Source organism: Dichotomopilus funicola (assembly GCF_033296635.1).
Source record: "Dichotomopilus funicola strain CBS 141.50 unplaced genomic scaffold C8A04scaffold_24, whole genome shotgun sequence".
Classification (NCBI taxonomy): Eukaryota; Fungi; Ascomycota; class Sordariomycetes; order Sordariales; family Chaetomiaceae; genus Dichotomopilus; species Dichotomopilus funicola.
Genome location: NW_026944045.1, coordinates 240,475 through 262,376, shown reverse-complemented (window position 1 = coordinate 262,376; position 21,902 = coordinate 240,475). Strand labels below are relative to the sequence as shown.

At 55.1% G+C, this 21,902-nt stretch overlaps 6 protein-coding genes across 6 annotated transcripts; 3 read left to right on the top strand and 3 right to left on the bottom strand.

Annotated features, from left to right (window-relative positions):
- Window positions 1-8: 8 nt before the first annotated feature.
- On the bottom strand, window positions 9-1,909 carry C8A04DRAFT_27883 (cytochrome P450; the record flags this gene model as incomplete). The annotated part of the gene is made up of 5 exons (XM_062780442.1): window positions 9-171; window positions 251-426; window positions 494-808; window positions 886-1,737; window positions 1,835-1,909. The coding sequence occupies 5 exons, from the start codon at window positions 1,907-1,909 to the stop codon at window positions 9-11; spliced, it is 1,581 nt and encodes a 526-aa protein (XP_062637797.1).
- Window positions 1,910-5,719: 3,810 nt separating this feature from the next.
- Window positions 5,720-7,674, top strand: C8A04DRAFT_27882 (uncharacterized protein; the record flags this gene model as incomplete). The annotated part of the gene is made up of 4 exons (XM_062780441.1): window positions 5,720-5,790; window positions 5,855-6,162; window positions 6,226-7,463; window positions 7,522-7,674. 4 exons carry the CDS (start codon window positions 5,720-5,722, stop codon window positions 7,672-7,674), a joined length of 1,770 nt encoding a protein of 589 aa, XP_062637796.1.
- A 257-nt stretch (window positions 7,675-7,931) lies between these two features.
- Window positions 7,932-8,990, bottom strand: C8A04DRAFT_36668 (Isochorismatase-like protein; the record flags this gene model as incomplete). Its single annotated transcript, XM_062783604.1, has 2 exons — window positions 7,932-8,588; window positions 8,925-8,990. 2 exons carry the CDS (start codon window positions 8,988-8,990, stop codon window positions 7,932-7,934), a joined length of 723 nt encoding a protein of 240 aa, XP_062637795.1.
- A 2,141-nt stretch (window positions 8,991-11,131) lies between these two features.
- C8A04DRAFT_36667 (3-hydroxy-3-methylglutaryl-CoA reductase) lies at window positions 11,132-14,736 on the top strand (the record flags this gene model as incomplete). Its single annotated transcript, XM_062783603.1, has 2 exons — window positions 11,132-14,298; window positions 14,364-14,736. 2 exons carry the CDS (start codon window positions 11,132-11,134, stop codon window positions 14,734-14,736), a joined length of 3,540 nt encoding a protein of 1,179 aa, XP_062637794.1.
- Window positions 14,737-16,387: 1,651 nt separating this feature from the next.
- On the top strand, window positions 16,388-18,537 carry C8A04DRAFT_36666 (major facilitator superfamily-domain-containing protein; the record flags this gene model as incomplete). The annotated part of the gene is made up of 3 exons (XM_062783602.1): window positions 16,388-16,507; window positions 16,589-17,114; window positions 17,234-18,537. The coding sequence occupies 3 exons, from the start codon at window positions 16,388-16,390 to the stop codon at window positions 18,535-18,537; spliced, it is 1,950 nt and encodes a 649-aa protein (XP_062637793.1).
- Window positions 18,538-19,129: 592 nt separating this feature from the next.
- C8A04DRAFT_11520 (putative exo-1,4-beta-xylosidase bxlB) lies at window positions 19,130-21,682 on the bottom strand (the record flags this gene model as incomplete). The annotated part of the gene is made up of 3 exons (XM_062777001.1): window positions 19,130-21,025; window positions 21,101-21,404; window positions 21,483-21,682. The coding sequence occupies 3 exons, from the start codon at window positions 21,680-21,682 to the stop codon at window positions 19,130-19,132; spliced, it is 2,400 nt and encodes a 799-aa protein (XP_062637792.1).
- Between the last annotated feature and the right edge of the window lie 220 nt (window positions 21,683-21,902).

Here is a 21,902-nt window from a genome sequence, read left to right as displayed (position 1 = left end):
GATATCCCCTAATTCCTCATCACCGGTTTGATGTGTACGTTCAATGGCAGCCTATCCCACAAGGGGTAGGTCTTCTGTTGCATGATCCAATCGTGGCTGTCATCCTGGAGTTCCATGTCGAACTCGAACACGAGCCGGGCCAGAATCAGACGCATCTCAGCATAAGCAAGGCTTCACAGCCGTTAGCACTTGTACACGAGAAGTAGAGAAAAGCAGTGTGGGGAAAACGGAAGAAGGAAACAAAACCTACTTTCGTCCAAGACAGTTCCTTGGGCCATAGCTGAATATTTGTGATGCTTCGAAGATGTTACCCGCTGCCCTCGCTTCCTCCTCACTCACTAGGAAGCGGTCCGGGTTGAAAGTCCAGGGGTCAACCCAGTTGTCGGCGCTGTGGTTGGCAGACCAAGGCTGGACTTCCACGAGTGCCTATCGTGTGATTGTCAGTATCAGTTGTTGGCTGTGAGCTACAGTTGGATTGTGTGCGAAGACTTACACCACCTGCTATGAAGTGACCCGCAATCTCTTTACCCTCTGGCGGAACGACGCGGACTAAGTCGGCAACCACGGGAGGGTACATGCGGAAGCCCTCGTTAATTACAGCGGTGAGATATGGCAGCTGGGCAGTTGCCTTGACGGTGATGTCGTCTGCGTTCGTAAAGGCCGTTCGAACTTCTTCAGCCAGCTTTTTCCATGTCGACGGGTTCTCCAATAGCAGGTATGTCGTGCCAGAGAGCGAGCTAGCCAACGTCTCGGATCCTCCCATTGTCATAACCAAACCGCTGGTAGACAGCTTCTCGAAAGACAGGTTCTTTTCGAGAGAAAACTCGGGTTAGCAGCCAGTTTCTAGCCTTGTTCAGAAAAGGAAATCTCAAGGAATCAACTCACCCACTCGTCTCGATGCTTTAACAGCCCCTCGAACAAGTCAACCCGGCCCTCCTCCATGCCCAACCGATACGTCAAAATCTCCTCCGTCATCTTCCGGAGTGTCTCGATGGACTTTTGCCCAACAGTGTTAAACAAGATTCTCACGAGCCCCCTGCCCCCGAGGTAGATGATCGACACCATCGCGGCCGCAGCTTTCAACGTCCCCATCAAGAAATCCACCCACGGATGGTACTCCTCCTTGTCCAGACACCCAAACGTCCTCCCCCACACTAACTCCCCGCCAATGTCAAACATTGTCCACCCATACCACTTCTCCATATCCAGCACCGTTCCTTCACCTCCCTGGGACCCCTCATCGCCCCGACACTTCCCCTTAAGCTTCTCCACCAACAAATCCACATGCACCTTCAACGTGCCCCCGGGCCCGGTCCACCTCTTCAACGCAGCATCCGCAAACCCCGGCGCCAACGCCCGCCGCAACCGCCCATGCTCATAATACTCCGCCTGCAGGATACTCGTCTCCTGGTCGTCGGTCGCCGAGGTGAATGTCTTGCTCTTCGGCATCTCCGGCCAGGACCAGTGGCCGTGGGCTTTGTTGCCGGGACGAGGCGGTAAGGCGTTGTAGGCGTCGCGCCATGCTGCCGGGGAGGTGAAGGAGAGGTGGTTGGGGCCGATGCGCACGACGGGGCCGTAGCGGGCGTGGAGGCGCTCGGTGTGGAAGGCGGAGGTGCCGAGGGCGTGGCGGATGGCCCAGGGGTAGGGGGAGGCGGCGTAGAGGAGGGGGCCGGGGAAGCGGTGGAGGGGGTGGAGGAAGAGGTTGTAGAGGGCTGTGGTTAAGGGGTAGGTGAGAAGCTGTGGTTGGTTGGAGGTGTTAGCTCTTACTTGGTTTATCTTTTTTTTTTCTAAAAAAAAAAAAAAAAAAAAGAATTAAAGGGACCGAGGGCTATACCAGAACGAGTATGCTACCAAGAACTAGCATCGGGTGGGAAATGGCCTCACCAAGGAGGTCCCGAATTCCGGACATCGTGAGAGGGAAGGGAAGCGAAGTTCCAAGTTCCTCTTGAGGCCAAGCAATTAAGACACATGTACCAACAAGAAAGTCAATAAACAGCGAAACATGCAAGTATTCAAGATACTTATACTCATCAACGACGATCGCTCAGTCAGCACTCGCTCGTATGCCAATCCCAACCTCCTTGGTCGCAATATTTTGTCCAGTCGAGATCTTGGGTCCTGGTTTGCTCAGCATTTCAGGGATCATTGACACAACTTTCACCAATCCGGAAAACGAGGTGCGAGTTGCCGTATTTAGTAATCGCGGTCGTTTAAGTTAAAGTCAAAGAAAACTACGTCAAACCACAGCCGTTCTCAACTTTCAACAGCCTGCCTAGTAAAAACAAAAAACAATTCTCTTCCCTTCATCGCAGACGTAGTTAGTCTGTTGCGCGACGGTCGTCGTTTGGTTTGTTCTTCGGTGACCCTTCTAACCGCGGGTCTGTATATAGGCAAAATTCCGCAGAACTGCAACTCGCCCATTGCAAAACTGGGTGGAGGTTTTACCGAAGGCTCAAGGAAGCTAGCTGTTATTTTTAAGAGATACCTACCTATCTTTCACGTCATTTCAGTCGCGTCTACCTGGATTTGGAGAGACCAGACGGAGGTCATTAATCAACTACTATTAGCTGCTGCATCGACGAACGAAGTAATAGCGCTGGAATCTCGGAGGCCATCAACTCTATGTTCCGCTGCTAGGCAAACTCGAGGATCTGCCACGCTTCGACGCTCCTTGGTGGTTCACTCCTGGCTATGGTGGTCAAGACGCTCACACAGATAATGAGAGAAACCGTTCTGATTAAGCAATTAGCAAACAAGACAATAACTCAGTCACATGTTCTAGGGCACAACCGCGCACTGTTTCGTTTGGTCTGCTCTCTTATACGAAATTCTCGAATCTCACTTTGAATGTGCCCATCATCAGTTACATGTAATTTACCCGCGTTCAGTCGCCCACACTACCTAGCTGTGATAATCACAATAACAGCTCAAGGGTATAGTAACAGAACCCAAACAGCTATCAAACCTCATAGCCCTGATATCCATTGTCCACCGCCGGCCCCGATTGGTCTAGGCCCGTATGTTTGGGAAGCTGAGCAGTACCTGGCAGCACTAGATCGAGTCTCAAAGGGCTATGTGTACACAGTCCCTTGTACTTAAACTGCTGCGGGTGGTCCCAGGGGCGGCCCCAGGGGGAAAGGGAATGGAAACGGCGGTGTTGGTTGGTGCGGTCAGTCCCGCCAGTCTCGGTGAGTGCCCCAAACCAGACTGTCAAGATCGCTTCGGTAAACACCACGAGTTCCCGTGCCTTTATTATGTCCTCAGATTCTGACGACACCGGATCCATTACTAAGAGGGTAGCAAAATGTCCAGTTCTACAGCTCAAGCCCCACCGCTTGATCCGGTCTCTAAGCCTTAGCCCGCTCTCCGCATTCTTTCCTTTACGATGCTGAAGAACTCTCCCAGCCAGTCCATGGTCGTACTTGGTGGCTGATCCAATGTAAACGTGGTTCTCAACCCTAATCGGATTAAGGCTGGCGCTGCTGCTAGGCTTGAGAACCCAGGCGTACACCCCAAACGAACTCGTATCCTGCCAAGCCAAACTCCTCCAATCTGCAGCTGTGGGTGGGCTGGGGGCGGCCATCATGTGTTTCACCTGGGTTGGAATGAATGAAAGAATGGTTGTCGCCCAGATTTCTGTCGATTGAGCCCTCAAAGTGTCTCCATTGGGTGGTGGTATCATGATCCTTTAATAGACTGTCAATGACGTGGCACATTCGCGCCTCGAGGACGGATTCCTCCTCCCTCTCGAGATTTCTGTTTAGAATCGCTTCAGCGAAAGAGAGCGCATTGTTTCCTAGTTCCACACCCTTTTCCCTCGCCATTGATCGTGACTGGGATTTGACCGCTTTTGGTTTCCGGCCGATTTGACATGCGATGCGTTCGATGTCGATTCTTCGGCGGCGGTGGATGAGTTTGGCAAGGTGCTCTTTCTCCTTATCTGACCATTCCTTAGGTTTCTCTTCTCGCACTAAGCTCGCCAGCTCCCCGTCCTCTTCTATCATGGCGACAAATGTTTCCAGGGAGGTCCGCGCCTACTCAAAGGTCTCACGAGCCTGGAATCCTTGCTGTAGGAGTTTTTGTATATGTTCCCTTTCATCTGGGGTTAAGATATTTTCTCCATGATGCTGTGCCTCAGCGGCGTGAACAGTATAACTGGCGGTACTGTTGAATTGCACATGACGAGGTGTTGCCCTGGGTGTATAATCCCGCCCTGTAAAGGTGGGAGAACTTAGAAAAACGGTAGACCTTCGGAACCTTGCTGGCAAGATGTAGCCCCCGTAGCTGGATCGGAAAGCCGGTAGCAAAGGCAGCATCTTTAGCTGGCTTTGTTGATGCTTGACCTTGCTGATGATCGTTGAGGTGGAGAGTTCCGAAGGGGTTGAGGTCAAAGCCGTCGGAGTTGACGGTAGAATAAGTTTTGACAAACGGTTGGAGAGGTTCTTGCCTGCTTGAACTTTCACATTGAGCTGGTTAGATGAGCAGAGATTTGTGGAATTATGGGAAGGATGGGGGCAATGTGCACATCGGTCAGATAAAGTTGCTCACACAACAAACGCTATGCTAGCCCCTTCACCTAGTTGCCGTCGTGCGTTTAGGAAGCACAGGAAGCTTGCACTTTCACAGACCAGATTTAATAAGGAGGTACAGAAGGCATTAAAGCTTTCCTTGAAGGAATCATCCCGAATGAGCCTCGACCGCGACTGGTATAGAGATGCCCGATGGCGAGAAGTCTGAAAGAAGTCACAATGCCAGTGGCCTCTAGGGCAAAACAAGCTAAGAGTTTCTGAACTACGGTACACTTTTTCTACACACTTGCGCAGCCGAGTTTAGACCGCGGCTCGAGGTAAGACTTTCTTTCCGACATGGCTCCGCTATAATCGAGAAGTGAGAATATCAGGTTCCGTCACCAAGAAAATGCGTGATTAATAGAGGCGGTAAAGATGATGGACGTAGCGTGCTCAAACAGCCCAGGTGACCGTCGCTTTGATGTTCACCGGGGGGCCATCTTGTGGAGCACCAAGAGCCTAGTTTACTTTGGAAAGCTGGAGACTTGCAGGAAAGCAGGCCAGATGATTGTAGTAAAACAGCTCAATTTCTAAATGAGTATATGTGACTACCGCTAGAATATAGGACGGACATAATGGGGTATCTTGTGTATTCTGCTGGAACGCTTCGATACCTCTTAGACTCGTTGGTAGATAGTGATGCGCTTCAGCGACTGGTTGACTGTAAAGATTTTGAGGTCATACTACTAGAAGTCTGGGAGAATTGGTGTGAGTGTAAATTGGAAGAAGGTGAATGAAACTTATCTAGCTCTTAGATGCTAGGCCCACAGGACTAAGGTCTGCATACACATGGCGAAGTTGACGATGTGGTTTTGGAGTTGAGGGGTTGATCGACACCAAGCTGCCCCTCCAAATGGGTCGAGAACACCCCGGCCCCCTACTGTGGGGACCTCTGGGGAACAACAGCCAATCATGATCTTAGATCTCCGTCGAAAGGCATCGAACATCGAGAGCTTTCCACGAGGCTGTGTGCGACCATGGGCTCCTCGATTTCTTTGATGGGACCTGCCTTGGTTTCTTTCCATCAAACTTTCCACACTTTTAGCGTTTGATTCGAACAACAAGCAGGATATAATATACGCACCCAGGGCTTGACTACCCGTCGGCTTCCGTGTACCCCTCGCAAGTTTTTGCCTTCTCAATACCCCACCATGTCGACCGCCGACGAGCTCAAGGCCTTGGGCAACAAGGCCATCGCGGCCAAAAACTTTGACGACGCGATGTAAGCTGCTTGGATTGACGGAGATTCAAACTTTACACCCCTCGAAGACTGACAACGAGTGCAGCGACAAGTTCACGCAAGCCATTGCTATCGACCCAACCAACCACATCCTCTACAGCAACCGTTCTGCCGCATACGCCTCCAAGAAGGAGTGGGACAACGCGCTGAACGATGCCTCAAAAACAACGGAGTTGAAGCCCGACTGGCCGAAGGGATGGGGCCGGAAGGGCACAGCGTTGTACGGGAAGGGCGACCTCCTGGGGGCCCACGATGCGTACGAGGAGGGACTGAAGATCGACCCGAACAACGCCGGCATGAAGAATGACTTGGCGTCGGTGAAGCGAGCGATGGAGCAGGATGCGGGTGGACCTGGTGAGTATGAGGAAGAGTCGGCGTAGAGTTGGACACCAAAAGCTGACAGTGTTCCGTACGCAGCTGGCGGATTTGACCCGACCGGTGGCCTCGGCAACATGTTCAAGGATCCCAACCTAATCCAAAAGCTCGCGAGCAACCCCAAGACAAGCTCCCTGCTGGCCGACCCAAGTTTCATGGTCAAGTTGCAGGCTGTGCAACAAAACCCAAACAACATGCAGGATCTGTTCAGCGATCCCAGGATGATCCAGGTCCTCGGGGTGTTGATGGGTGTCGACATGGAAGTTCGCGATTCCCCGCCCGCCGGCGCGACCGATGTGTCTGGCTCTCGGGTTGAAGCGGAAGAGGACGTGCCGATGCCGGATGTCAGTGGTAAGAAGCCTGAGCCAGCAAAGAAAGCGCCGGAGCCGGAGCCAGAGCCGGAAGAGCTAGACGAGGAGGCCATCGAGAAGAAGAAGGCAAAGGAAGCGGCCGATAAGGAGAAGGCCCTAGGAACCGAAAACTACAAGAAACGCAACTTTGACGAAGCGATCAAGCACTACCAGGCCGCGTGGGATCTTCACCAGGACATCGTCTACCTCAACAACCTCGGCGCCGCCTACTTCGAGAAGGGCGACTATCAGGCTTGCATCGACACCTGCACCAAGGCTGCTGAGGAAGGCCGCAACCTTTACGCTGACTTTAAGGTTATCGCCAAGTCGTACGCCCGCATTGGTAGCGCGTACGAGAAGAAGGGAGAGTTGGCGGAGGCTATTGACTTTTACAACAAGTCCCTGCGTGAACACCGCACGGCTGACGTGCTAAACAAGGTACGGGCCGCGGAACGCAACAAGATCGAGGCGGCGCGTCAGGCGTACATCGACCCGGCCAAGGCAGAAGAAGCACGCGAGACGGGAAACAAGAAGTTCAAAGAGTCCGACTGGCCGGGGGCGGTGGCGGCGTACAGTGAGATGATCAAGCGAGCCCCTGAGGATCCTCGCGGGTACAGCAACCGCGCAGCCGCTTTCATCAAGCTGCTCGAGTTCCCTAGTGCGCTCGATGACTGCGATACGGCCATTAAGAAGGACGCCAAATTTATCCGCGCGTACATCCGCAAGGCTCAGGCTTACTTCGGCATGCGTGAGTACAGCAAGTGCGTTGATGCCTGCACCGAGGCGCTTACCATCGACACGGAACACCACAACGGTGCCAACGCGAAGGAGATTGAGCAGCAGCAACAGAAGGCGTTTGGTGCTATGTACTCGGCGCGCGAGAACGAGACCGAAGAGCAAACCCGTGAGCGCCTGACGCGGGATCCTGAGGTAAGTTTGAACATGTACTTCCTTTGTGAGTTGACAATGCTAACGCCCCACTCCCTAGATCATGAGCATCATGCAAGACCCAGTGATGAATGCCATTCTCCAGCAGGCCCAATCGGACCCTGCCGCCCTGCAGGAGCACATGCAAAACCCTAATGTCCGCAGCAAGATCCAGAAGCTGATTGCCGCCGGCGTTATTCGCGTGGGCCGGTAAGAATGAAATGTTGGTAACATGTAGGACCGGAAGGGAAAACAAAAGGGGCAGGTCAGGAACAGACACATTGGGAGGGTTTCTTCATGGGATAGGGGATTGGGATTTGCGTTGTGTATAAGCTTGACGATGATGCATGAGAAATGGACATGATTCATTTATCTATGGCTCGTCCCTTTCGTCCTTGTGGTATACTTTGCTGCGCCCCCGGACTCACCTTTCCCTCTATGTCTTGCCTCAACATCACATTATCACCAAGTCTACGTCGTCCCATTCTTCTCCGTACCTTTTAACAGCCTCCTCACTTCTTCCCCTTCCCACTTCACTACCTTGACCCCAATCCCTTCCATTTCGCTCTTACACGCCTCCCATTGCCCCGGGTCTACCGACCGGGTACCTTCCTCTACCACATACGCCACGAAACCTTCCCGTACCGCATCCTCGGCCGTGCTGCGCACACAATAATCCCCCGCCAGGCCGACGACATACACATGCGTCGTGCGGTTGGCGCGCAACAGGTCAGCAAGACCGCTGTCTGCCACACGTGGGTTGTGAAGTGGCGGGTAGAAGGCCGAGTACATCTCTACCTTAGGGTCGGTGCCTTTGTCGATGGTGTGTGTGATGTGGGTGGTGTCTAGTTCCGGGATGAAGGCGGCGCCCGGGGTGTGTTGGACGCAGTGCACCGGCCAGAGACGGCTGGTGTAGGATTCGGAGGGGTTGGATGGGTTGATGATGGTAGCCGTGTCTAGGAAAGGACGGCGAGGGGGCGAGGTGTGGTTGGAGGCGAAGGAGATGTGGTCTGGGGGGTGCCAGTCCTTGGTGGCGACCTTGAGGGGCAGCGTGGTGCTGGGCAGGGCTAGGAGAGTGTTGATGAGGGGGGCAATAGAACGTCCTTCGGCGACGGCGAGGGAGCCGTTCTGGGAAGGGCATGTTGTGTTAGTTACTCTTTTCAGGTATGTACGCTTAGGACGTTGCTGAAAGGGTTAGGGATGGGAGACAGGGTTTGTGGCAGGGCTTTTCTAAGTTGACAGTCATGTGACATCTGAGCAGAATCGATGCTTAGCTGAACTAAGAATTGAATTTCTGGGGAATGTCCCAGAGTCGACACCGAGAACTTGGACATTGGTGGCGGAAGTTGCTCGCGCCGCCCGCTTAGAACAGGGTAAGACTTGATCCTCCGAGAAACAGACAGACACACATACAACTGCCCAACTAAGTGAGCCCGCTTCTCGGGGAAGATACTAAGTGCTTACCGGAGGGCAAAAATCTTCTTGCATGTCAACGACCACCAGCGCCGGCCGGAACGCGGGGTCAGCCATGGCCGGAGCTTGCGGCTGAAGGAATTATTAGGTAGGGTGAGGTTATTCCCCGTAAGACTCAAAAAGCTGGGCCACTCCAAAGTTAGATCCGGAAAGTTCAAAAGACCTGCAGTTGTCCCATTGCATCTTGCATCGGTAAGGCGGGTAGTCACAAGGAAACCGCGGGGCTCACGCCCATATGGTCGGTACCATGGAGGGGCAGCGCCCGATAAGATAGGGCGTCAAATCGCTTTATTAGTGGTTGAGGGCCTCTTGGCAAAAGAAGCAGAGAGGCGCGAGGTGCCTGACGAGAGGTGCTTGGCGTGGAAAGAGACCGCTTAGCTAAGGCTGGGTGGCTTCCTTGAATCACCACATCCAGTGCCGTAAGCCGCTGAGAAAGCGCTGAAGTCGTCGTTCGAAACGAAGCGATAAATGTACCAAGATATCCATTGAAAATGGATTCGAGGCAACGATCATGTGGCAATGCTCCGTTTTGCAACAACTCACCCTGGTGGCTTGAACTTTGAAGGTTTCGATCCTCAGTGTTGCCCGTGGACATGGGACGGTTATCATTCAAAATGGTTGGGGCATGAAAAGGGAATTGTTGATCGCTTTTCTCAACGCACACAATCTGCCAGTGAAAACCCTAGTCAGAAAGTAAATATTTACTCTCTTAGGTGATTCAACTGCATGGGTCGTCATGCATCGCGCACCACAAGTGAGACCGCTTTCACCACGAGAGAGGAATCGTGGCACAGCCCGGGCTGGCTTCGTCACTCCGTTTCCCAAGATGGACCCGCCGCAATCCGTTTATTAAGTGGGGGCGGCCACAAACCGCGTTGCGATTTCTGGCGGCAGCCAGATTGCCATGCCATGCGCTGTGCGTCTAACCTTGATTCTCGTCTTCCAATAACTCATGGAAAGGTGGAACCGACGGAAAGCGGAATGGAACGGGTGAAAACTTGCCAAATTAAGGGAGTTGAGAGCGGCCCCGGATTTCGAATTGGTCGTATGAAAAGCTGACCGAGAAGGATACCCTCGAGTTAACGTCAGTTAACTAGTTAGTTATCAACCTTGGGCAATCGTGGCTTTCTGTCGTTGACCAAGACCCTGACCGCCTCAAGAGTCTGTTGGAAACGGCTTGCTGGCGATCTTTTGGGTGGAGTTCTGTTGTAGAAGAGCTAACTGGAATGAGGAGTGAAGTCAGGGGTAGACTGATAGCAGCTGCTGGCTGCTTTGCAGCAGGTATGCAACGGTTATTGCCAGGCCGTCCGTTTCTTCCCGCGCTAACCGGCCTGGGAGTTGCTTTTGGGCCGAGACCAATCTTTAGCAGCCGTTACGCAAAACGGTGCGCCAGGGGATTGCAGGCAAACTGGGTGGGTGGTGAAAACGGCGATAGCCCAGCCCGGCTCCCCAGCAGATTGAAATTCTCGTTTTTTTTTAAAGATCGATCACCGCCTCGGACAAGCGAGGAGAGATTGGTCTCCTCTCGGTGGTTTGCTTCCCGCTCCCTTCTATCGACGAACGCCCAATTCAACATCGTTCCCGTGCACCAACAAGGGGACTTCGCTCAAATAACACGACGCAGTGCCTTACCAGGCTGTCAAGTCTGTGCTGCACTTGGCCTGCACCTGTGTCTCTTCCGTTATCGTCGGCCCGAGCTTTCGAGAAATTGGTCCCTGAAAACCGCTGGGGATTTTTTTCTGGTTCATCACACCCCAAACAAGACCTCCAGAAGGCATTGCACGGCACTCGCCGGTGTCTTCGGGTTGGTCATCCCGGTGCATTGCATAGCATCTTTCGTTACATATTTGGACTGGGTGTTGCCCACCAGTCGCTGCTCGGTAGGTGTCTGCAGCTTTCTCCTTACTGGGCAATTCCCGTGACGACGCGCATCAATACGACGACGGCACCGACGCCGTTCGGGAGCGGCCTTCATGGCACTTCGGTCGTCACGGAAGGCTCCCATTTTTTGGATAATAAGCACACGCTTGCTATCCTTGGATTTAGGACATCAGGATGTTCTCCTTTTTATCTTGGCTGCGGTCTCGGAAGCTAATCGGATGATCTCGAACCAGGTTCCCCCAAGTACGCTAGAACCCACGAAACGAACCTCCTCGATGTTGCCTGGGCTTCGGTAGTCGCATTTCTTCAACACCACAATGATTGGCTCCAACCTCCTGCCCTCGCGGTTTCGTGGGGAGCAGCCGGCTTCGCAAAACGTCGCGCCCTCATGGCTGAACAAGAAAGTCACGCCACTCCTCCAAGTTCTCTCGCGGATCACCTCAACACACCCGATCCAAACTATTGTCATTGTTGCTCTGCTTGCGAGCACATCCTACATTGGCCTTCTCGAAGAAAGCCTGTTCGACGCTACCAGGAATGTGAGGAAGGCTGAATGGTCTTCGCTCACGGAGGGGAGCCGGCTGCTTCGCGCCGCCAGTGATACCGCATGGAAGTGGCAGCCTTACGATGTCAACGCCTCGATCCCGCCGTCTGCCGACCATCTGGCCCTCCTGACCCTCGTTTTCCCGGAGTCGATGTCGTCGGACCCCGCCAAGGCCGCCCCGGTCGTCAATGCCGTCCCAACCCCTCAGAATCTTTCCATCCGGTCGCTCCCTTCCACCTCGAACTCCTTTAGCACCTACTCGCAAGACAGTGCGCTGGCTTTCTCGGTTCCCTATGACCAGGCCCCCGAGTTTCTGGCAACGGCCCAGGAAATTCCCAACGATATTCCGTCTCAGGAGACAAGAGAGACTGAGGATGGCCATGAGAAGCGGATGTGGATCATGAAGGCCGCGAGGGCTCAAACGAGGAGCAGCCTTGCTCGCTGGGCTCGCAACGCGTGGGTTGAGTTCATTGACCTGCTCAAGAACGCCGAGACGCTTGACATCGTTATTATGGCCTTGGGCTACATCTCGATGCACCTCACCTTCGTTTCGCTCTTCCTCTCGATGCGCCGTATGGGTTCCAACTTTTGGCTTGCCATGAGTGTCCTGTTTTCCTCGACGTTCGCTTTCCTATTTGGTCTCTTCGTTACGACAAAACTCGGCGTCCCGGTGTCCATGGTCCTGCTTTCCGAGGGCTTGCCCTTCTTAGTTGTTACTATCGGGTTTGAGAAGAACATTGTCCTTACCCGGGCTGTGCTGTCTCATGCGATCGAGCACCGTAGGCAAGACAAGTCTTCGAACAAAGGCAAGAAGACGGACGCCTCTGGCAGCCTCATTCAATCCGCCATCTACGTGGCGATCAAGGAGAAAGGTTTTGGGATTGTTAAGGATTACGCCATCGAGATCGGAATTTTGGTTCTCGGTGCGGCCTCCGGCGTTCAGGGTGGTCTCCAGCAATTCTGCTTCTTGGCTGCCTGGATCCTGTTCTTCGACTGCATCCTTCTGTTCTCGTTTTACACCGCCATCCTCTGCATCAAGCTGGAGATCAACCGCATCAAGCGCCACGTTGAAATGCGGCGGGCCCTTGAGGATGATGGTGTCAGCCACCGTGTTGCCGAGACTGTCGCGCAAGAGAATGACTGGGCGCGGGCTGACGGCAAGGACCAACCGGGCACGACAATCTTTGGCCGCCAGATTAAGATCACCCACATTCCCAAGTTCAAGGTTGTTATGGTGTCGGGCTTCTTCTTGATCAACGCCTTCAACCTGTGCACGATTCCCTTCCGCAGCGCCAACTCTATCTCGCACATTTCCTCCTGGGCTAGGGGCTTGGGCGGCGTTGTCACTCCCCCGCCTGTTGACCCCTTCAAGGTTGCCTCTAACGGGCTGGACATGGTGCTTGAGGCTGCCCGTTTGGAAGGTCGTGAGACTATTGTTTCCGTTCTGACCCCGATTCGTTATGAACTCGAGTTCCCCTCGATTCATTACGACCTTCCCCAGTCTCTCGGTAAGATCGAGGATGAGGGGTTTGCTGACCTTTCCGAGTATGGCGTCGGAGGTCGTATGGTTGGTGGTATTCTCAAGAGCTTGGAAGACCCCATTCTTTCCAAGTGGATTGTGGTCGCCCTCGCTCTGAGCGTCGCTCTTAATGGATACCTGTTCAACGCGGCAAGATGGGGCATCAAGGACCCTAATGTCCCGGATCACCCCATCGACCCCAAAGAGCTGGCCCAGGCGCAAAAGTTCAACGACACTGAGTCGGCCACGCTTCCTGTCGGCGGGTACCGGCCCCCGCCTTCGCCGCCTTCTGTCCCGCCCACTCCGGCTCTGACCGACGACGAAGGCGAAAACTCGCAACCCTCTTCTCGCGCTGAACCTCAGAACCCCGATCTTCCTCTTACTATTCGCAGCAAGGAGGAGCTGGAGAAGATGCTTCTGGAGAAGCGTGCCCACGAACTCAATGACGAGGAAGTCATTGCTCTCTCGATGCGTGGCAAGATTCCTGGCTACGCCCTGGAAAAGACGCTCAAGGATTTCACTCGTGCCGTCAAGGTCCGCCGGACTATCATTTCCCGGACCAAGGCCACTTCCGACCTGACCGGCATCCTTGAGCGATCCAAGCTGCCCTACCAACACTACAACTGGGCCCAGGTCCACGGTGCCTGCTGTGAAAACGTTATCGGTTACATGCCCCTGCCGGTTGGTGTTGCTGGTCCTCTCGTCATTGACGGTCAAAGCTATTTCGTCCCGATGGCCACAACAGAAGGTGTCTTGGTCGCCAGTACTAGCAGAGGCTGCAAGGCGATTAACTCTGGCGGTGGTGCTGTGACGGTTCTCACCGCCGATGGTATGACTCGTGGCCCCTGTGTTACTTTTGAGACTCTTGAGAGGGCTGGCGCGGCCAAGCTCTGGTTGGATTCGGAGAAGGGCCAATCGGTCATGAAGAAGGCATTCAACTCGACAAGTCGCTTTGCTCGTTTGGAAAGCATGAAGACTGCGATTGCCGGTACCAACCTCTACATTCGGTTCAAGACGACTACTGGCGACGCCATGGGAATGAACATGATTTCCAAGGGAGTCGAGCACGCGCTCAGCGTTATGATGAGCGAGGGCTTTGAGGACATGAACATCGTCTCGGTCAGCGGCAACTACTGCACGGACAAGAAGCCCGCGGCTATCAATTGGATCGACGGCCGTGGCAAGAGTGTGGTGGCTGAAGCTATCATCCCCGCTGAGGTTGTCAAGTCGGTGCTCAAGACGGACGTCGACAGCATGGTGGAGCTCAACGTGAACAAGAACCTGATCGGATCTGCCATGGCGGCGTCCGTTGGTGGCTTCAACGCACATGCTGCCAACATTGTTGCGGCTGTCTTCCTCGCGACAGGTCAGGATCCGGCCCAGGTGGTGGAGAGCGCCAACTGTATCACCATCATGAAGAAGTGAGTCGCCATGTCTTTTTCTTCCCTCTGTTCTTTTTTCCCAACTTCTTACTAACTTGCAATAGCCTCCGCGGATCCCTCCAAATCAGCGTCTCCATGCCCTCGCTCGAAGTTGGTACCCTCGGTGGCGGCACAATCCTCGAACCCCAGGCGGCCATGCTCGACATGCTCGGCGTGCGTGGCCCGCACCCAACTAGCCCCGGCGAGAACTCGCGGCGTCTGGCTCGTGTTGTCGCCGCCGCGGTCCTGGCCGGTGAACTCTCGCTTTGCTCTGCCCTAGCCGCGGGCCACTTGGTGCGCGCGCATATGCAACACAACCGTTCGGCCCCACCGACACGCAGCACCACCCCGGCCCCCTCGACGCCGGCCAACGGGATGGAACGCGCGGCGTCGACGACGGCGCTGAGCGCGGCTGCTAGTGCTCGCGCCCGGCGTTGATGGATTTCCTTCTTTCTTTTTTCCACCCACTTTATATAGTGTCTTCTCTTGTTGTTTCCCTCTTCCGTCTGCCTGCTTGTATACATCTTGCGCAGAATAATGTAGATACTGCATGCATGCATCATCATCCTGGAGTTGAGCGGCCAATACGCGATTGAAGATACGGGAGCGAGTGCTCTGATAGAGGCGCCTTGCTGTTACCAATCAATTGATTTGTCTGTTGACATTCTTGCGTACCACAATGTCTTACTTTCACTAATGTACTATGTATGCGAGTAGAATCCCAACTGCAGGGCTTGGCTTACCCACCCTTGACTTGGTCTTGAGTCTTTTTTTTTTCCCGCGTTGCAGCTGTTTGTTTCTCATCCGTATAGGGTGTTTTCGCCCGGTAGGGACAGCAAACAAAAGTTGTCTCACTGCGGAACACACGGGTTTGTGCTCCTACTTCCCGTCTCGCTTCGGCTCATAATTTGTCCCATCACTCCCGTCATCATGTCGGGGCTAACGGTATACGACTGAGTTTCCGACGACGCCATTTCCCACGGCGGATCTGGGCCCTTGCTGCTTCTCTGAGAAGCCGGCAATGACTGAGAGCCAGCACCGGCAGGCAAAAAGCGGCAACGCCAGAGGAGCCACAGGGGGCCCCGCGCTGCAAGCGTGCACAAGCGTGGACAAGCAGGTGCTGCCGGAACACGGGAACCAACTGCCGGCTTTCGGATCTAACCCGGACTTACGAGTGACCCACAGCTGCCCGTTGTTCGGCCCGTGGTGTGCGCAATTGGGCCACAACGCTGCAGAAGACAAAAGGGACGGATCCGGACCTGTATTCGTACAAGAGTCGCGAAGGAGGGGGAGGGGAGACTTGAACGGCGAAGCAGAAAAGGAAGGAGGGTTTGTTTGGTAGGTAGGGAGGGAGAGGGAGAAGACAACGCCATGCGAGCATGGCGTGACAGTTCTTCGGCATAACCTTCTTTTCTTCATTGCTCACGAGTCACCTGAGTCACCAAATTCTTCAACGTTGTCGCTGCCGGAGGCCCTATTCAGTTAACTCAGTTATTAATAATTCCCTTTACCACGGGAGCCTGTCGGTGCCCGGGGTTCTCGACACCGACAGAAGGAAGCGGTGGGGAAACGCTGACCAAAAAGAACCTCCCTCCAACGAGCCCAGCTTCCTGATTTGTCCCTTTGCGGCGAGGTCGAGGGGACCTTTGAGCCCGACTTTTCCTTTTCGTCTGCGCAGCGCGTTGGTGTCGCCTTCGAAAGGCTGGCATGAAATTTGTTATCCACTCGGATATCGGGCTCGCCCGGCCGGCTCCACCCCTCCTTTTCTCCCGGGCGGACGCCTTGTGTTTGACTGCTCAACGGGGTTAAGAAAATATAGACGTTACGTTGCGCTTGGGATAATTTTTAATTTTAAGACTGGCGCGCAACTTTGGATTGTTTCTCCTCCCCTTTCATCTTTTGTTTTCTTGGGTTCAAGGTAGGAAACCACGGCCAAGTTTTCTCATTCGATCTTTCACAAATAGGAGAAACTTGACTCAGTGCCACGTTCTTCTTGCGTCAACAGCTTGGTCCATTGAACGTGAGATCGTCGCCGCCCACCAATCCAAGAACAAAGCACACAAGACATTCCCGAGACATCGCGTGGAAAATGACCGCGACCACGCCCGCGCCCGGGTCCCCACTCGGGGCCGGTCCCGGGCCGGAAAATGAAAAAGAATACTCAACGCCCAGCAGCGGGGACGACACAGCCTCGTCGACGAGCACTACTGTGCGCAAAGTCCAGACATACCCAGATCAACAACCACCATCAGCACTACCACAAAACCTGAAGAGCGTAAATGAGACTCAGATTCCGCAAACCGAGACTTCAGTTCCAACCGCCGAAGCTACAACCACCACTCTCGCTGATAGCAATGCGAACACCGACACCAACGCCGTTGACGGCCCCTCAACCGCAGCCGCAACAATGCCCCCTCCAGAAGAAACACGCACCAAGCTCCAAACCACCATGATCATCCTTGCCCTCGCATCCGCTCTCTTCCTTGCAGCCCTCGACGTAACCATCGTCACGGTCGCTATCCCCACCATCGCGCAGCAGTTCAACTCCAGCACGGGGTTCACGTGGATCGGCTCGGCCTACATGATCGCCACGGCCGCGGGGGCACCCGTATGGGGTAAAGTGTCGGATATTTGGGGGCGGAAGCCCATTATGCTCATTGCGGTCGGGGTGTTTTGGGTTGGGTCGTTGTTGAGTGCTGTGAGTGTGAATATGGGCATGTTGATTGTGGCGCGGGCGATTCAGGGGATTGGGGGTGGAGGGATTGTGATTTTGGTGAATATTTGTATTAGTGATTTGTTTTCGATGCGGAAAAGAGGTGAGTCTTTTTTTCTCTCTTTTTTTTTTTTGGTTTTTTTTGGTGGTGTTCTTTTCCTTTGAGAAAAACAAAGGATAAGCAAAGGAAGGAGGAAAGTTCACAAGCTAACTAGGGAACAGGCGTCTTCTTCGGTGTGATGGGCATGGTATGGGCTGTCGCCTCTGCCGTCGGGCCAGTCCTAGGGGGTGTCTTCACGACCAAAGTCACCTGGCGATGGTGCTTCTACATCAACCTACCCATCTCGGGCGTGGGCATGGCCATTCTTGCCTTCGTTCTCAAACTACACAACCCCCGAACGCCGATGCGTGAGGGCCTCAAGGCGGTCGACTGGCTCGGTTCCATCACCGTTGTCGGAGGGACCCTCATGGTTCTGCTCGGCCTCGAGTTTGGCGGTGTCAGCTACCCATGGAGTTCGCCCACCGTGATCTGCCTCATCGTTTTCGGATTCGTTGTGGCCGCCCTGTTCGTCATCATTGAGTGGAAGCTAGCTCAATTCCCCGTCGTACCGATGCACCTGTTCAGCATGCGGTCCAGCGCCGCGTCCCTAGCCGTCGGTGCGATGCACGGCTTCGTCTTCATCTCCGGCAGCTACTATCTCCCCCTCTACTTCCAGGCCGTCCTCGGCGCCTCCCCGCTCATGTCGGGCGTGTACATCCTCCCCTGGGTCATGTCACTATCCCTCATGTCCGCAGCTACGGGCCTGTACGTGAAGAAGACCGGCAAATACCTCCCGCCCATCATCTTCGGCATGGCCGTCATGACTCTCGGCTTCGGCCTCTTCACCAACCTCGAGGACACCCCCAACTGGGCCAAGATCGTACTATACCAGATCGTCGGCGGCCTAGGCGTGGGGCCCAACTTCCAGTCTCCGCTCATCGCACTACAGTCGACTGTCGGACCCCGCGACATGGCCTCGGCCACGGGCACATTTGCCTTTGTCCGCCAGCTCTTCACCGCCATCTCCATCGTCGTCGGAGGCGTGGTGTTCCAGAACGGCATGCAAAAGCAGTACCCGCGCCTGCGCGACGAGTTGGGCCCCAACGTGGCCGACTTGCTCTCCGGTGCCAACGCCGCGTCCAGCGTGGGGCTGGTCAACCAGTTGCCCGACCAGCAGCGCGAGACCGCGCGCGAGGCCTACGCGTCCAGCTTGCGCACTATGTACATCATGTACGTGGCGTTTGCCGGGCTGGGCTTGCTTCTATCGTTCCTGGTGGGCTCGCGGCACTTGAGTAAGGATCACACGGAGCACAAGACGGGGCTGCAGCATATGAAGCAGTCTAAGGAGGACAAGCTGAATGAGGCTGCGGCGGATGGTAAGGCTGGGACCCCGTTGCGGGACGAGGAGAAGGCGCTGCCAGAGGTGGGCGAGAAGAGCGAGAAGGGGTCGTCGCCACAGAGCGGATTAGAAAAGGAGACGGTGTAAGAGGGGGGCAGGGCTAGACGGTTGGACATGGGTAGAAGGTTCCGGCGCGGTGGCCTGCTTCAACAGCTATTTATTTAATGCATAATAAGCGTTGCGTTTGTGATATATCCTCAGTTTACCTTGTATGTCCACCTGTTTTCTGTATCGTACGACACAATGATCAGAGTCCGCGGTTACTTCTTACTTGGTGTACTAATTTAAGGGGTTAGTAGGTGCTTCCTTTCTTCAGTCGCCGCCCCTCCCTTATCACAATGCCCGCCTAAATATCGTTGATGTACCGAGAGTCACTGGATTTTCCAAGTAATTAAAGGCCTCGTTGCCGCGGCTCGACTATGTTCCGTTCTTCCTATACCGTGTCAGCCTCGTTAGCGGATGAATGATGGACCATCATAAGGCGGTCAGAAAGCGGATGCCTATGACGGATTTTCACAGTGGGTACGTCTGGTCGAGGATATAGATAGTGATGATGTACATACTTCAACTCTATATACTAAACATACTGCACTGAACTGAACATGGGTTGAACCCATCAAATCCAACCTTTTCCCCATATCCCTTACTTTCACTCACCACCAACTTCTAACCTCCCAGCCTACTTCTTTTCCGGCGGCTGCGGGAACTCGTCCAACACAACCTCATCCCCAGTCACCTCAAACGTGACCGACCTCCCCTCACCAACTTCGCCGTCATCGTTAGTCTCGTTCAGCACATCCAGCACAAACTCGTACGAGCCAGGATACAACACCCGGTTGCCTTTCTCATCCACCCTGGCAATATCACCAATCTGCACCTCCACAGTCCCGACGCCAGTCTCCCCAGCCTTGATGCCCCGGATACGGGTGTATCCGACCAGAGTCTTGCGCGGGTACGGCTCTGGGCCGTACGAGCCGCGGGCGAAGACGAGAGCCACGTAGTCGGATGTGACGCTGTCCCCGGTGTTCTCGACCGAGATGGGGAACTGCACGGGGAAGGGGCAGAGGTCCGTGTGTGCCGCGTCACAGCCGGCCGCGAGGTCGGCGGTGGTGAAGCTAGCTGGGTCAATATCGCCAAAGACCGGGTTGAAGGTGGTGTAGTGCAGGCCGTGGCCGAACGGAAGCGCGGCGTGATCCTTGGGCAGCCAGCGGTAGGTGCGGCCCGGGTTGGAGGCGCTACGGGCTTGGTTGTTGTTGTTGTCGCCCTCAGGCAGAGGGTTGGCAGGTCGGAGCGTCATGTCGGTCATGGGAACTTGCTCGACGTATGCGGCCACGTACTGCGTGACAGGCAAACGGCCAGCAGGCGCGGCGCGACCGGTGATAGCGTCAAGCACAGCTGTACCACCAGACTGGCCCGGGTAGCCGGCAAAGAGGATCGCAGAGACATTGGCGTTGGAAAGCAGCGGCGTGTCGTCAACCTGGTCGCCGAGCTGGGTCACCACGAGGGGCTTACCAAGGCCAGCCAAGGTTTCGAGAAGGGTGAGCTGCGCAGCCGGCCACGCGATGGACTCACGGTCGAGGCTTTCAGCCGCAATGCTCGTGTCGGTGCCGCCAAAGTACAGGATCACGTCGGCCTCGTCAGCCGCTGCGAGCGCGTCTTCCGTCCAAGTGTCTTCATCATCGGCAGTTTCCGCCAACGGGCCATCGGCGTATTTGTAGGTCAGGTTCAGCTGCTTGGCCGCATAGATGGGGTTGTGGATGTACGGCGGAGTGCCGCTGTAGCCGCCAAGAATGCTGTTCGTGGAGTTGGCCCAGTTGCCGATGATAGCTACTGTCTTGCCCTCCAGATCCAGGAGCGGGAGAGTTCCGTCGTTCTTGAGCAGCACCAGGCCGTCCGCGGCCGACTGCAGCGCCAGAGCCTGCGACTCCGGGGTGTTGACATCGGCCCACCCGAGCGACCGGTATGGGCTGCCATCCTCTGGGTCAAAGTATCCAACACGGACGAGACCTTCGTACAGGCGCTTCAGAGCCGTGTCGATGGTATCCTCTGACAACAGCGTCTCGTTGTACGCCCCCACCACGTCCGTGTAAGGGGGGTACCCCTGGACCTCACAGACCGTGTCGGTGCCCGAGTTGTAAGCCAACGCGGCCGCCTCGGCGTCGGTCTGCGTGGTGTTGTGGTAACCGGGCAGGAAGTCCCGGATCGCTTGGCAGTCGCTCGTGATGTAGTTGTTGTGCTCAGTCCAGTTCCAGTGCTTACGGAGAATGTCGTCCATCAGGTACGTGTTGGCGCACGCGGGGACGCCGTTGATCCTGTTATACGCACACATGATCGAGCCGACGTTCGAGTCACGGGCGCACTGCTGGAAGGGCGGGAGGTAGTACTCCGCCAGGTCTTGCGTCGAGACCAAGGCGTCGAAGTCGTGGCGCGTGACGCTGCCCCAGCCCTCCAAGTCGTACGCCGCGAAGTGCTTGCACGTTGCAACCACCCTCCGTACCGACTTGTCGTCGCCCTCTAGGCCAGACAGCAACGCCTTGACGTATCCTTTGATGCGGACAGGGTCCTCACCAGGCGTCTTTGTGTCCAGTCAGCAACACTGTCATCTCCAAACCCCCAAGCCAAGCCCCTCTACTCCCGGGTCTGCACTCACCTCATGGCCGCGACCCCATCTAGGGTCCTTGAACGGGTTGATGTTGGGCGTCCAAAAGTCCAGACCAGCGTGTCCGGCATTGGCGAAAGCCCGGCCCTCTGTGCTGATCACCGTCGCAACCTGGTGTACTAGATCGTCGTCAAATGCCGCTGAGAGGGTGATGATGTTGGCAAAAGAGGTCGCCGAGGAGTAATCCCCCCCTCCGAAGCTGAAGGATACTCCAGGGGACCACGCGATACCATGAAGCGCTTCACTCCACCAGGCGTATGCCGGGAGGCCAAGCCTCTCAGCGCCCTTGCTCATGCTTGGGGGTTGTTAGTCTATATCTTGTGCACGTTTCTCAGCTGTGGTCGGACGCGGGGAGGAGGAGGGTAGTGCGCACTCGACGAGGTTTTGGAGCTTCTCCTCGATCTTCAACGCCTTGACCAGGGCAGCAGCCCGGTCGGCTGGTGAAGCGGTCACATCGCACACCGTATTGTTCGCCAGAGGTCCCTCGGTGCAGTCCGGGTACTCAAACGCCGTGGCGCTCTGGGTAGAAATGGCCGCGGCCAATGCCCATCTCAGTGCCGGTGAGAACTTCATCGTGACTTCGTGGCAGCAAGCATGCACAAGATACAACCACCCAAGACCAGGACACGGTCGTGGATATATCCCTAGGTCCCATCTTTATGTCCCTCTGATATCAACAACCCATGGCGGGTACGGTCGCCGATCGCGTCCTTGCCTGTGTGTATTCCCGCCGGGTAAAGTAGAAACTGGGGCCTCGGCTCACAGCCTGTAGCTCACTACCACTCGATGACCT